Source organism: Eptatretus burgeri, chromosome 1 (assembly GCF_056783735.1).
Source record: "Eptatretus burgeri isolate ZD-2024b chromosome 1, Ebu_testis_v1, whole genome shotgun sequence".
NCBI classification, from domain to species: Eukaryota; Metazoa; Chordata; class Myxini; order Myxiniformes; family Myxinidae; genus Eptatretus; species Eptatretus burgeri.
In genome coordinates this window covers 157,217,530-157,233,425 of record NC_140961.1, presented here as the reverse complement: position 1 = coordinate 157,233,425, position 15,896 = coordinate 157,217,530, and the positions used below count along the sequence as shown (strand labels likewise).

Below are 15,896 nucleotides of genomic sequence, written 5' to 3'. Positions count from 1 at the left end.
GCCACATAGTTATTTGGGTGGTGTATAAACAACGGTGGTGATACCTTTGGAAGCAATGAACCCTTTCGTACATTTTGCCAACATGCAGATTATCGCAAGTGAGAGCAATATACAGGGACAAGTTTCCCGTAAGCTGCACAAGTTGTCTGTTGGTTTGCCAATAAAAGCTAATGTACTGCAAAAACATCCTCCTAATGCAACAAGAAGAAGGAGATTCACTTCAAAACTTTCAGCTTTCACTAGATGGTGTTCACGTTGGGTGAACAGCATAGCTTTCACAGCAGTCACCAACACCATTCCAATGAGTAACATTATCAACAGAGTGATCGACATCGGATCAGAAAAAGCCAGAAATATTTCAGCCATGACTACACAAGCATCACCATGTTCAGTGGACCAAAAGTATTTGGGGCAGTGGAAACATTCCTGAGAATCTAAATCCAAATTAACAACAAAATCCAATTAATGAAATGGAACAAATTTCATGAAAATGTTCAAAATAGTTTGTTGATTGTAGAGATATAAACCGCTCTCACAAATGAACAATCAAATATTTATGAAGCTTGGATGGGGGTTACTCATAAATATAAGAAGAATGTGTGACAATGCCTACCTGTGGTGAAACCTCATAATTTTTAAATAAATACTGTAAAATCAAAGCAAGCCCGGTTGAAAAATCATTCTCTCAAGCATCACATTACCAGGTGATTGCCCTCATCCTTTATCCAGCTCGTTTCAAAATGCTAACTGGTGTAGTCTTGCAATATATTGTTATTTTCTGAAGAATAACTTTATCTAAATTTACGATGAAAAAGTGGAATACATGTGATGTATTGCTGCCTGTGTGCTATTTGCACTGTCAGAGCACACTGTTATCACACACATCCTTATTTTGTGATTGGCCGAAAAGGCAATTCACGTGTTAGTCCAGCAACTTCTCATCAAACTTTTGAGGCATTCTTGCTCGTGACCTCTCCTCATCGACATTGATCAGCACCGTGACATCTTAAGATCAGAATGACAAGTTCAACCCTCTTGAAGGAGAGTGTGACACTGATGTTGACTGCCTCATTTACTATTTTGAAGGCAACAATGTCAAAGATGACAACAATTAAAAGATCGTCCTGCTCTCAATATGTGAAATGGAAACCTCTCTTCTGTATAATTTAATCATGTAAAAGTCGAAGTAAGACTTTAGAATGATTAACTTCTTGTTTTCTGGAATCACTGTGATCTTCAGCATCATTTATCTTCACCGCTGAAATAATTATGTTATTTTTTTTTAACATGTCTGAGGCTCATGGAGGAGCTGCCACACAAAAAATGTACATGCATGATAAAACAACACCAGACTTGAATTCAGATAAACAAACACTGAGTTTGGGGGAAATGACAATTTCCCAAAGCACTTTCGGTATACTGACAACATGTTTATGACATCACTTTTTTGCTCGCTTGTTCGAAGAACAGGGAGCTATAGCGATACCCCCGGCGTGAGCGTCAGCGTGAAAATGTTAAAGTTTTTGGTGCAAGTTATTTAGAAGCTTGCCATTCATTTAATATGTGTACTCGGTTGCTGATATTTGGCATGGAGGTTCCTTTAGGGTATGTTATTGATGTAGTGAAGTTGAAATAAAAAAAATAATTTCAAATGTTTGACCTGTTTTGAACTTAACTTTTTTTGCAGCACATCAACGTTAAAGTTATTGAGCATGGTGTGTTGGCGCAGTGGTTAGGGCAGTGGCTTGGGATCCAAAAGGTCCTGAGTTCAAGCCCCATTGGGCCAATGAATTAATACACCAGGGGGTTGACTCAGCCTATCATCCTTCCGAGGTCAGTGAAATGAGTACCAGTGTATTGGGCTGGTGTATACCCCGGTTAAAATAGGTGTACCATATCCCTGTGTTGTAAGAGGCAACCAGGGTTGTGTCAGGAAGGGCATCTGGCATAAAACATGTGCCAAATCACTATGCGGATCATACGGATGATCCACTGTGGCAACCCCTAACGGGTGCAGCCGAAAGAAGGAGAAGAAGAACAAGATCAACGTTAAAGTTTTTGGTGCAAGTTATTTAGAAGCTTGCCATTCAATAATATGTGTACTAGGATGTGGATATTAGGCATGGAGGTTCCTTTGGGGTATATTATTGATGTAGTGAAGTTGAAATGAAAAACTAATTTCAAATGTTTTAAATTTTTGACCTGTTTTGAACTTAACTTTTTTGGAGCACATCAACGTTAAAGTTTTTGGTGAAAGTTATTTAGAAGCTTGCCATTCATTTAATATGTGTACTAGGATGCTGATATTTGGCATGCAGGTTCCTTTGTGGTATACTATTGGTGTAGTGATGTTGAAATTAACAAATGATAAAAAAATTTAGCTCGCCTGTTCGAATAACAGAGAGTTATAGCGATAACCCCGGCCTGAGCGTGAGCATCAGCGTAAGCGTGAGCGTGAAAATGTTAAAGTTTTTGGTGCAAGTTATTTCCTTTCTAATGTTTTTATGTACCACACTATTTTTTATTGATTACAATATACAAATACATATATTTCTTTTAAATTATTTGCATCAGACTTCACTGCGATGCTTTATAAAAAAAATATTGAAACGGCTGTGGAAATTGACAGAACACCATAAAAGGTCCCTAGATCAGTTAGGCCAATAAGTCCGTGTTCAGATAGATTTCCCCACCATTGTTTAAAGGGAACTATTCATGTTAACCGGGCTGTGATCTTTGAGTTAGCCGTTATTCTTTACTATCGTTATTTTGGACCAACCACGTCCACCAGCAACATCTTTCTCAACAACCGCTTTACAACAACCACCACCACCACCAACATCACTCTCAACAACCACTTCAGATCAACCGCCTTCCACCACCACAACCACACCTGCCTCTCACCAAACCACGCCATCCTCACCACTTCGCCAGCAACCGTCAACATCTCCACACCACAAACATCGCCTCACCTTTGTCTCTGAAACGACGCCATCTTTGCGCCAGCCGCATCGAGTCCACATCGAGTGGCGTCGCTGCAGGCCGACGCGGGATGTTTGCTCGTCGGATGAAGCTTGGTGATCTCGCGCACGTCCGCTCTCCGCACAGGGGTCAGAGGTGAGGGAGCGAAGGCCAAACCGCGTCTCACCAGCCCTATATAAGGACGGGCTGAGCGCCGCCCGTCCTTATATATGAGCAGTTTGGGGAGTCCGCGTGAGTTGGTGGATGTCTGGGTTCTAGTTGGGTCGCGGTCGTGTCGCGTCGACTCGACTCGAGTTGATCGGTCGGTCTGAGTCAGTCTGAAGAGGTCGGGGAGTCGGGAGGAAACCAGAAGCCAAGAAGCTGCGTGGAAGTCTGGGCTCGTGTCGGAGTCGGGAGCTTGGAGCTTGCAGTCGGTGGAGAGTCCGGGCATCGCCAAGGAGACGCGAGCTGGAGGCGCGGTCTTGCCTGCTGTGTTGCGCACACCGCGCGTTCGTGTGGAGAGAGCCGGAGAGAGCTCACCAGCCAGCGACAGGCGGTCCGAGGTGATCGGGCTTCGGCGCAGTTCGAGCATCACTGAGGGACGGACGGGTTCTTAAAGAGCATCAACTCTAAGAGAGAAAAGACCCGTTCGTTCCTCTCAAACGAGTTGCCGACTGAGACCGAATCACCCAGCCGCTTGGCAAGGCCCGAGCTCGACCGCGGCTACGGTAGCTGCCATGGGGAAGGAGCATCGCGGGTCGCCCAAGCGCATTCGTGTGGAGAGAGCCGGAGAGAGCTCGCCTGCCACACGGAAGGCCCGAGCTCGACCGTAGCTGCGCTAGCTGCTGTGGGGACGGGAAGTCGCGGGTCTCCCAAGCCAGACACCACGAGGGTGCTGGTAACCTGCAATGGTCTCGTTCGGTCTGCCAAGTCCCACGCCATTAAGACCCAAGAGGTCTAGTCTGACCACATTGCCTTTGATGGGGTCTTTCTCCTGCTTTTCTTTCGAATGAATGTTGTGGCGCCGAGTCCGGTAAGTAAAACTGTGTAAGTGACTGTACATTAATAATTACTTATAGACGGTTGTAGCGCTTTGTCTTGCCCACGTGCCGTGCCGCATTCATTGCTTGTTCTGTATACGTGCATGTTGGTGTTTTTGAATGACTGCATGATTGTTCCTGCATATGTAGAGTAAATAAATGTGCTGGTTTAAATGTAAACCTGTTCGTTGCGTCCATGCCCCCATTGAAATGCCATCTTGTATTGCGGAATATTAGTTGGCTTTTAATTGCCGGTAAAGTGATCGGGTCCAATGGGACTGCGCGATATTACTCCACTTGGTTATCCCAAAAGGAAGCGGGCTGCTTAAGCGGCTCGTTTCCAAGCGGTCCCGTTGAGGTACAACCTCTCGGTAACCTACCTGCGCGAATAATTAGGTAAATCGAAGATTTGGCGATCGGACCCTGAAGCCCACGGGTAGGGTACGGACAAGGTTGTGGTGGGATTGAAAACCCATCCGTGACTGGTTTCTGACGCCATTGCAGAAAGTCACGACTGGATTGTCCGTTCAGTGGGCGAACCGGCTGCTATTGGTGAAACGCGGTCGTTCGAACGCCGACGGGCGCGAATACTGCAACAATATTATTAGACTCCTCTTTTAAAAATGATAAATGTATAAACGGGTGAGCATTGGGTGGCTTTGACACCAACTCTCTGGTTTCTCTCAGCACTCAGCAGGTCAAGTTAAGGAGAATTTTCCTCCCCCTCATATTAACTTCAACCAAAGGGGTCTATCATCTCTCTATCATTTAAATACTGAGTGTCTAGCAAGGAAGCAGCAAGTACCATTGTCTTTGTTATGATTCAGCAAGTATCAGAATAGAACTGCCATTCTCTCAGAGTTAAGAGAGGACACTCAATCAATAATTATTACAAAAAGTCTGGTAACGTGGACAGAAATACAAATTGGGGCCAGATTGGAGGACATGTTGATGAATCTCCTCCTTGCGGGCATTGCATAGCATCACATGTTCTGGTGCCTGCAAGTGGAAAGGTTTTTTGAAATTGCCACAGCAAAGAACATCACCATAGCCATTGAGAGTACAGACTAAAACATTGCAGACGTTTCTTGAAGTTCTGTATCCTTCTGACCTGGAAGCACTACACTCTCGGTTAATTATGTGAAACATCAGCAATTTACCAAAATAGCAGATCCATATTATAGAAGATGACAGGTTTTGATGGAACATTCAGTTCAGAAGAGAATATCTTAACAGATAACTCAGGTTAGCATTTAACACTTTAAATAGGTTTCCCCTTAATGGAGAACAGACATCTGATAGTTACCGCTTCACTAAAGCTGTTTATGTGTCTGTGACAAAACTCTACACAGAGCTCCAGCCTGGCAGTTGCATGACAAATGGAAGGACATAATCAAATAAAAGATCAAACCCAGTCATGGTGCATCAGGAGGAACCCAAATCGGCACATATGCCACCATCAGAAAGCAAAGATGGAGTCATCAGGCGGAACCCGAATAGCCGTAGCAGTGTAGATGGAGTAATCAGAAGGAACCTAAATAAGATTCCTGTTTCAGCTGCTATTTATCTACCATTGAACCCGTTTTGGCTATAATGCCATAATGTACTGTACTTCTGCCAAGATTGAACAAAATTGGAGCATGCCTGTCTGAGAAATGGTTGGATACACGTTTAAGTAAGAAAATGGACACCAGTCGGCCATATTGGATCTTATGTGATGTGATGTGCTTATGTAAACAATAATTCCTTAGATGTTTGCCAAGTTTGAACAAGATCGGTAAATGCATGTCTGAGAAATAGTTGAGGACGTGTTTGTTCCAGGAGTTTTTTTACAACTAAAATGGCCACCAGTCTAACAATGGGACATCTTTAATCAGATCATAAAATTAAGTGATGGGTATATGTATGCCATCATTATCTGTGCTTGTGCTAAGTTTGAACAAAATCAGGTCATGCATGTCCGAGAAATGGTTGAGGACGTGTTTGTTCCGGGAGTTTTTTTACAACTAAAATGGACACCAGTCTAACAATGGGACATCTTTAATGAGATCACAAAATAAAGTGAGGGGCATATGTATGCCATCATTAGCTGTGCTTGTGCCAAGTTTGAACAAAATCAGGTCATGCATGTCCGAGAAATGGTTGAGGACGTGTTTGTTCCGGTTTTTTTTTTTACAACTAAAATGGCCACCAGTCTAACAATGGGACATATTTAACCAAATCACAAAATAAAGGGAGGGGCATATGTATGCCATCAATTGCTGTGCTTGTGCCAAGTTTGAACAAAATCAGGTCATACATTTCTGAGAAATGTTGGGGGACACATTTAAGTTACAAAATGGCTGCCAGTCAGCTGTCTTGGATCTGATGTCGATAATAAATGACATGCTTATATAAGTTATCATTCATTATCTGTGTGCCAAGTTTGAACAACATCAGTAAATGCATGTCTGAGAAATGGTTGAGGACGTGTTTGTACCGGGATATTTTTACAACTAAAATGGCCACCAGTCTAAAAATTGGCCATCTTCAATCAGATCACAAAATAAAGTGAGTTGCATGTGTATACCAACATTAGCAGTGCATGTGCCAAGTTTGAACAAAATCAGATAATGCATTTCTGAGAAAAGGTTGGGGACATGTTTAAGTTATAAATTGGCCACAAGTTGGCTATCTTGGACCTGATGGCTTGCATAAGCATGTCATTTATTTTCGACATCATTTAATATCTGTGTGCCAATGTTGAACAAAATCGTTAAATGCATGTCTGAGAAATGGTTGAGGACGTGTTCGATACCAGGGTTTTTTCAAAACTAAAATGACCACTTGTCTGCCATCTTTGATCAGATCGCAAAATAGAGTGATATCCATGTGTACACCATCATGAACTGTAATTTTGCCAAGATTGAATAGAATCAGAGCATACATGTCTGAGAAATGGTTGGGGATACTTTTAAGTACCAAAATGGTCGCCAATCGTCCATCTTGGATATGATCTCGATGATCCAACCTCGATGTCCAAAAAATGATGTGCCTATGTAAGCCATGTTTCCTTATCTGTGTGCCAAGTTTTAGCAACATTGGAGAATGCATCTCAAAGAAATGATTGAGGACATGTTCAATATCTTGTTTTTTAACAACAAAAATGGCCATCATTCAGCAATCTTAGATGTGATCTTGCAAATAAATGACATGTATATGTAAGGCCTTATTATTCTTTATCTGTCTGCCAAGATTGAACAAGATCGGTAAATGCGCGTCCGAGAAATGGTTGAGGATGAATTCAACATCGGGTTTTTTCCAACGAAAATAGCCGCCAGTCAGCCATCTTTGATAACATTGTGAAACAAAATGAGGAACATATTTAGGCCCTCGTGTTTTGTCTTTGTGCCAAGTACGAATGAAATCAGTCCATACATTTCACAGATATGTTACACGCACACACACGCAAGCATGCGCGGACACGAAAATAGAGACAAAATCCATAAGACCAAGTCCAACAGGGGATAAAAAGAAATAATAAAAATAATAGTAAGAGATACATTTATCGCACAAAATATATAATGCAATTCAGAAAAACTTTGACTTTCAACATGTTTATTCATTGATCCAGCAACACCTTATTGTGTGTTTAATCTTGCTGTTGAACTTGCTATCACTGAATCTAACCAGTGATTACCTACAGGACCCAAATTGATTCAGAGCCCCTCTATTTATAATGATGTTCTCGTTGTACTCTTTTGCTCATAACTGACATACAAAAAACCCATTTCCTAAACACAGAATGAGATATAGCCGATGAGGGTGATGCTGGTTGAAAAACCTCCCACCCATACAACCTGTTCCATATGAAATTGAGAAATAAACTGGATCGAATACCTGTCCTCATCAAGATCAATTCATGGATTATTGAGATATAGTTAGACACTGCGGGCAGAGTATCTCTGCAATGTCAACCTCACCACGCCGATATTTTCCCACAGTCTCAATTATCATCAAGTTTATTGACAAGAATCTATGGCTGAGTCTCAATGATGGAGCATCTATATTTGATCAGCACTGCTCACCCAAACCAACCAGTGAATAAACACAAGCATGTGGAACATGGGACATTAAAATAACATCTGATGGTGCAATAATCTCAACTGCCATTGGTTGTCCAGCTACACTGGAACAGATTCATCAGCTTCACACCACCTTGTCATTTAAATCACTTGAGGAAATACTTGTCAAATATCCTGAGATCTTCAAGGATGATCTCTGAACATTTTTACACTTCCCTGTCAAGCTCAACCGAAATAATGTTGAAAAAGCTAATTTTCTACAAAGCTCGAAGTGTCATTTGCTTTGAGTAAGAAAGTCAATGCTGAACTCGACACAGGAGAAACATCAAATTATTGAGCTCTTTTGTATTCAAAATGGGAACAGCTGTAATTATCTTGCTCTGCTGACATGAAGATTAAAAAATGACAATTAACATTAAATGTTCTTTTCAGCACATCATGACAACTACCAAATCACTCTGATTATTAATATGTGAGCTTCAGTGGAGGCATTTGCTTCACAAACATTATCTGAAGTAGGCAATCCTCCAGGTCTTTCTGCATGTATTGTAATTCCAGAGTATTTGATAAAAATCAGCAGTAGCAGCCCCCGGCATCTCCACTGGAAACCCACATCCCCGTGGAATCTGGTCACTCTGACAAGATTCCTCCAGAGATCAAGTAAAGATGAAATTTTCAAACGTTGCATGTGTATTGTGAGAGTTTTGAGCAAGTTCTAATTAGGTGGTGTACAGTGTCAAGTTCAACGTGACAGTGTGGGAAGAACAGCTCCTGAATTGTTTCAAGTTTGTTTTGATAGTTTTGGAGTGATGGAGTGGTAACCAGAATGGTCTAGTTCAGGGGTCGGGAACGTTTTTGACTCAGAGAGCCATTAAAGCAAAATATTTGGAAATCTATTTCAGTGAGAGCCATATAATATATTTTAAGACTGAATTCAACTAAATGTGAGTATAATAAGCCTCTGAATTTATTCTTTTAAATAATGTTGTTATAATACTCACCATTAATGGGACTTCTGGTGCTGCATGGATTTACTGATGGCTTTGTAGTCTGGTTGGTACTTGGTGAGGTTAAGCTTCATGCAAGCGTTGAGGCTTTCATCCGTTAGACGTGATTGTAGGTTGGACTTGATGTTTTTAAGATGTGAGAATGACTGCTCACATGCATACGTAGATCCAAACAAGGTCAATACAGCAATACTCACACGCTGCAGTGTGAGGTATGTGACAGGAAGCGCGTTCCAAGTTTTGATAATCAGCTCGTCTTCGGGTTGAAGTTTTTTCATTTCTGTCCACATGTGCTTGCTCGCCAACTCTGCTTTCTGTCGTGCGATTCTTTCCAAATCTTCATTCAGTGACTTGAACTTATTCACCCACATGTCTGAGGCCTTCAGGTCAGCCACTTCTGCTTCAAAATCTCTGACGGAGACACCAGGAATGTAACTCAGGCTCGCTGTGTTCAGTGAACACTCGTTTGGATGGGTGATGAACTTAAAAAGACGAGTGTGCTCACGAAATTCTCCAAAGCGTGCTTTGAATGACTGTAGGAGACTGGATGTGAAGCCAGCTAACTGGTGGAGATCAAAGTTTTGAGTGGACTCACTTGCTGTGCATGCATCTTTAAATTGTCTCAGTTTTTCAAAATGTAGTAAACGACCTGTTTCAAGATCCATGATAAAGAGCTCCAGCTTGTTTTCAAAAGCAAACACGGCTTGTTGAAGGGATAACACTGTATTTCCAATGCCTTGCATTTTCACGTTGAGCTCGTTCAGATGTTCAGTCATATCCACGAGATAGTAAAACTTGAGGAGCCACTCAGTTTCGGCTAGCTCAGGATGCTCAATCCCTTTCATTTCAAGGAAAGTCCGGATTTCGTTCAGGCAAGCCGCAAAACGGCTAAGCACCTTCCCTCTTGACAACCAACACACATTGCTGTGCAAAAGCAGACCGTGATAGTTATTTCCAACTTCATCCAGCAGTGTTTTAAACTGGCGAGCATTTAAGGCTCGGGCAAGAATAAAGTTGATCACACGAATGACCAGCGACATCACTTCGCCAAGCTGCCCATCACACATCTGAGCACAAAGTGCCTCCTGGTGTAGAATGCAATGGAAACTTAGGATGGGTCTATTTTCATGTTCACGGAGAAGTGCCACAAATCCTTTGTTTTTCCCCACCATACACGGAGCACCATCAGTACACACTGAGATAAGTTTATCCATTCGTAGATTTTTTTCTTGAGTGAACTCCATGAAAGACTTGAATAAATACTCACCTCTTGTGGACCCTTTTATTGGCAGAACAGCAAGACTTTCTTCGCGCAGTGTATCACCAGCAGCATATCTTGCAATCACACTGAACTGCGACAAATGGCTTACGTCTGTTGACTCATCCAAAGCCAGGGAAAAGAACGGCGCTGTATTTATGTCCCTCACTTGCGTTTCCTCCACTTGGTTTGCCATCATGATGGTACGATCATGAACAGTTCTTGTCGACAGAGGCATGTCTTGTGTCCGTTTGATTATCTTGTCTTTGTTCGGAAGATCATCAAAAAGTTCATTGGCGACATCCAGCATGAACGTTTTTGCATACTCGCCATCTGTGAATGGTTTTCCATTCCTCACTATTGCTAAAGATCCAGCAAAGCTGGCGGAATTATAGTCACCTTGCCGGGTCCATACGCGGAGTTGCTGCTGGCTGGCTTGCACCCTGCTCAGTAGCTCTTGGCACGCTTTCTTTCTGCTGTCTCCCACAGGGTATTTTGATGCAAAGGTAGCATGGCGCGTGTCGAAGTGCTGCTTTATATTCGACCGTTTCATCGATGCAATTTTGTCATTGCAAATTAGACACACTACAGAACCTGCTCTCTCCACAAAGGCGAATTCTTCGGCCCATTCGTCCTGAAATGTACGATACTCCTCATCTTTTTTTCTTTTCGCCATCTTCTTCGTCGAAGGGTTAGCTTTGAGCAAATGAGAGAGAGGGAGATGTTGACCCAAGTGAGTCTGGCTGGCCTGCGCATGGGCTGACATACTCGAGAGGTGTGGCGCGGCCGGCCGACTCTGGGATGCTGTCGCCTCAGCGGTGGCGCGTGATTGGTCGAGATGAATTCCGTGACGTGTCTCGGCGGCGGCACGTCATTGGAGGAACCGAAATCACGAGTCGCCTCAGCGGTGGCGCGTGATTGGTCGAGATGAATTCCGTGACGCGTCTCGGCGGCGGCACGTCATTGGAGGAACCGAAATCACTACTCGCGTCGGCCGCATGACTGGACGAAACAAAAACCGCTTCAGACAATTCGGAGGTGTTTTTTCTTCTCTCCTTCTGCCAAGTTCAGCCCTGCACGTGAATGAAGCACGACACCATTCAAACTATAGGTAAAGCTTCTGCGAGAAATATTGGGCTTTCCGAGTTTCAAACTCCAATTTTATCTGTGAGCCAGATGCAATCATCAAAAGAGCCATACCTGGCTCGCGAGCCACACGTTCCCGACCCCTGGTCTAGTTCATGCTAATCTGGAGGAGCATGTTAGTGTTTTTTCAGAAGGATGGATCACGGAATGGTGTATTTGATGGAGTTGTATTTTTAGATGTCTTCCATTCGTTTGGAAAACTGTCATGGTCTCAGCAGTCAGATAGTAAGCCTTCATGTGATTTACTTGAGGGTTGTTGACAATGCTCCTTCAGAAATTGTGGGTACGGGGGGGGGGGGGGTGGGGGTAGACTGGGACAGCTGGATTGAGAACAGTGGCAGTGAAAGTGCATTTGCTCTCACTCTGGTATATCCAACCTTGATATTGTACTTAACTATGTATTTGTACATATGATGGAATGTACAAATACTACATTCTCCTTGAATACCAGAACCTTGAAAACATTACACATTCTCCCATTCTGCCTGCAAGCAAAATAGTGGAACTATCTGCTTTCATACATGGGCTTATAATCAAACTTATACTATTAACAGTTGTTACATTTTCACTCTGCTTAAAGCAATTGACCCACCCATTTTTGTTTTATGGAGAGTTCGCACATTTACAAGACCTGTATGTCACTCAAAAGTGGGGGCTACAAAAAACTAATTGAAGGAAGGGGAGTCAATGGGAAAGGAGATACTCTCTATTAAACTGGGAAAGCTTGCTTGTTGTTGGGAAACAGGATGCAGGAATTGAATTCCAGAGTTTGTTAGTGCATGGGGGAAAAAAAACTGGAGGAAAATCGTACTGTGCTAACCTTGGGGAGCAGAGACAGTGTGGGGATGTGCAGAGGCTGCTAAATGTGTAGAGCGCTTGAAACAATGTTAAGGAGGGACAAGCAGTGAAAGGCCCTTTGAACGTCTTCCATTACAGTACCTGTAGAAGAGACACAGAGCACCAAAGTGAGAGAGGTTCCAGAGATGATGCCACATCATGGCCGATTTGTTCATGACATTTGTTCATCATGACAGCTCATCATTGAATTATCTCAAGAAGGAACAGAAGATGAGTCGGAACACCCACCCAGATGTGACAACAGTATTAAATGACTGGACGTATGTTGGTCAGGTACAAGTGGAGCAAGGCCTCGGGATGGAAGCATGAGCCCGAAGCAAGCACCCAAGTCACTGGGAGGCTCTTTTGAGAATGCCAGAAATGTACTTATCCCAACCAAGGTAAGTGATGTTCAGACCAAGACGGCAAATGTCATTGAGTTATTGTCATGGTTTTTGGTTCATAACCTGTTATGAAAAGAGGGGCATCTTGACCTGGATATTGGTAGCAGGTGGGACTTCTTTTGATTGATGCTAATGCACCAGTCTTTTCCACAGTTATTGACATTCTCAAAGTCCTGATTTAGATCAACACTGGCTTGAAGGGAGAGCGATGCACACAGGGAGCCAGGATAAGTAGTCTGTAGGGTTGAGTCATCAGCATAAATTGCTTGCTGAGATAAAATGTTGTTGGGCAGGTCATTTTGGTAAAGCAGAAACAAAGAAGGCCCCAACACAGAACCCTGGGGGAAACTTGCATTAATTTTATGGGCTAAAGGAGATTGACAGTCAAGCCACACAAAAATTTGTCACTGTGTGAGAAACACTGAGATTATTGCATGCAAAGGCAAAGAGATACCATATGACTTCAGTTTGTGAATGAGACTCCAATGCCAAACTTTACCAAAAGCCTTAGAGATGCCAAGGGCTCCAAGTCTGGCCTCACCAATGCCAATCTAGGGTCTTGTTCATGTGTTCAGCTATGAGGGAGAGAACATTACCAGCAGAACGGAAATGGTGTAATCCATACTGAGAGTCAGTTAGGAGATTGTTTTATTCTAGGAAAGTCATAAGCCGCTGGTTGATAAGGCATTCACAAATTTTGCTCATAATGGGAAGAAGGCTGATTGGCGTATCGTTGTATGGATCAGATTTCTACCCAGAACCTTTAAATGCAGGTAGATCTGAAGCCAACTTCCAGCAACGAGGGAAAACCGACTTTCACAGGCAAAAAAAATATACATGATGAAGTCCTATGTCATAAGCAATTGCTCCATAAAGAATTTGTGGTATACAAGCAATATCTAATATACAGAATGTCAACACCTCTTATATTTACCTGTCTCATTGGAGAATTGACCTTGTGGGCAAGCAATGCAATCGTGACAACATAATGGCTCTCCTTTCCGGGCAGCCTTGCGTGTTCCAGGTTTGCACGGATCGCTGCACAAAGAGCTCGGAACCTTGAACACAGAATTAATTATGAAGTTTGAAAAAAATAAATTGATGCGACAAGTAATAACTCAGTCACTTGTAATTTTTTAAATCACTTGTAGATGCAATAAGATTGAAACTCAATTGAAAGGAAAGTTTCCTTTATGATAAAGAATCTTAAACTTGCCTTTTTTGAACCATCATTCCAAACTATATCAAGTGAAAGAAAACTAAGCTGCTGCTCTTGTGGATACGATGAATCAAAAATACCAACAACCTTGAAATCTAAGGCTCTTTCGTTGTTTTTCTGCCAGTTCACAATCTCATATACTGCAGGAGGATCTCCATTTTTATCGAAAAATAGAGTTTCTGCCTTATTAACGCTGAATGTAACTTTCTTCAAATAGTATAAGAGCTGGAATATTCATGTGGAGAATAAATGAAATGGAATATATCAACTCTGAAGCAAATAAAAATGCAAAGCCCATCTTTGTACTTGATCTAAACTTGACAAAAACAACTAAAAACTTAAAAAGCACGCTGTAGAGAATATCGCTCAAACAGGCTGAACAGTTTACTTTTTATATTCCACTGAAAGGCTTAATCAACATCCGGACTTTAATTAAAATCTAATCTGCTTGTTGTTGTCACCTCCCCCAACTCATCAACCGAGTTTTCTCATAATTTTAATCCGTCCACTATGTTTTGAAATATCATACTATGTCGGTTTTTGGCCCTCTCTGACAATGGTGAAGAATCAATTAAAAAAACTTGCAGTTTCCAGATAAAGATCCGGATCCGGAACCGGATCTTCACCAACATCAAAATAATCTCTCTTGTCACACTCCCAACCTGTCGACCAAGTTACATTCAAATCCGTCCACATTTTGAGGTATATACTATATTGCTTTGGGCCTCTTCTCTCAATGGTGAAGAATCACTATAAAATTCTAGTATATGGATCCGTATCTGGAAACAGATCATGGCAAAAAGATAACCTCTGTCCACCTTTGGTGGCAGAGGGAATATATTTTTATGTAAATTATTCAACTTGCTGTTCTTCATTTTCTGAGACTAAGAGTTTGTTGAAAAGTTTAAAAAATAAAAAAGTTATGGCCTGGACAGAGGAATGAAACTCAAATGGTAAATAAATATTGTGTATATAAACCACTATGTAAGCTTCTATTGGGGGCACCAGGAGACTTGGCAAGAGAGAGGGACAGAGCTATAAATGCCTCCCAAAGGGCGGAGCCTGCATCACCTCCGAGGGGTGGAGTTTATTGTTGCTCTGTAAGAAGAGGTACGAGCGAAAAAGAGCAGTAGGTTTGAGGAGAACAGCGAACAAGAGGAGAGCCGAGTTCTGAAGAGAGCAGAGTGCTGAGGAGAATGAGTTACTGAGGATCGCAGCATTCTGAGCGACTCTGAGGAGAACAAAACAGAGGAAGGAAAAGGAACCCCGAGGAGAACAGGTTGAGAGAGAACACGACAAGGATTGAAAAATGCTGAGGCAGTTGGCCTGCCTGCCGCCCAGCCTTTTTGTTGTTTTTACCTTGCCCCATTCATTATCCCTGTATCCTGCCATGTGCCATCACCGTCTGTTCATCTCTCCATCATCTGCTCTCCTCATAATTGCCTGATCATTCACCAGCAGCCAAGTGCCCCAGTTTTGTCCCTTTCCCTTCTGTGATTGAGTCCGGTGTGAGGCGCCTTCGTTTATTTAGATTTACTTTATGCTCATTGTATATAACTACGGTCAACCCTCGCCATCCGCTTGTTCGCCATCCACAATTTCGCGTATCTGTGCTTACCTTTTAGACACCCTTTCTCTCCATCCATGCCGATATTCCCACGTATCCATGGGAAAAATGATCTCCTCCCACGTCATTCTCTTCAGGTTTTCATGTTTTTTTAACACTTTGAATGCTTGGATAACAATATTTTCCTTAATTTAACATTACCAGTTAAAACCTAACTGTACTGTATCTCCGGAAAATATAAAAAAAAATAACATATGTGTCTGCTGGGAACATCCTCTCACCACCAACAAAATAAACCCCACCCAACTCGTTCGTATTTATTTATTTTTTTTATATTGTAACACTTTCAATATTTGGATAACAATATTTTCCTTCATTTAACATTACGTGTTA

At 42.3% G+C, this 15,896-nt stretch overlaps 1 protein-coding gene across 1 annotated transcript in view; it reads right to left on the bottom strand.

Annotated features, from left to right (window-relative positions):
- LOC147035837 (extracellular calcium-sensing receptor-like) overlaps positions 1–15,896 on the bottom strand; it is a 111,387-nt gene that overhangs the window by 77,045 nt on the left and 18,446 nt on the right. Inside the window, exon 3 of the mRNA XM_085847714.1 lies at positions 13,652–13,775. Coding sequence (XP_085703840.1) covers positions 13,652–13,775 — 124 coding nt within the window. The remainder of the gene's footprint in view (positions 1–13,651; positions 13,776–15,896) is intronic.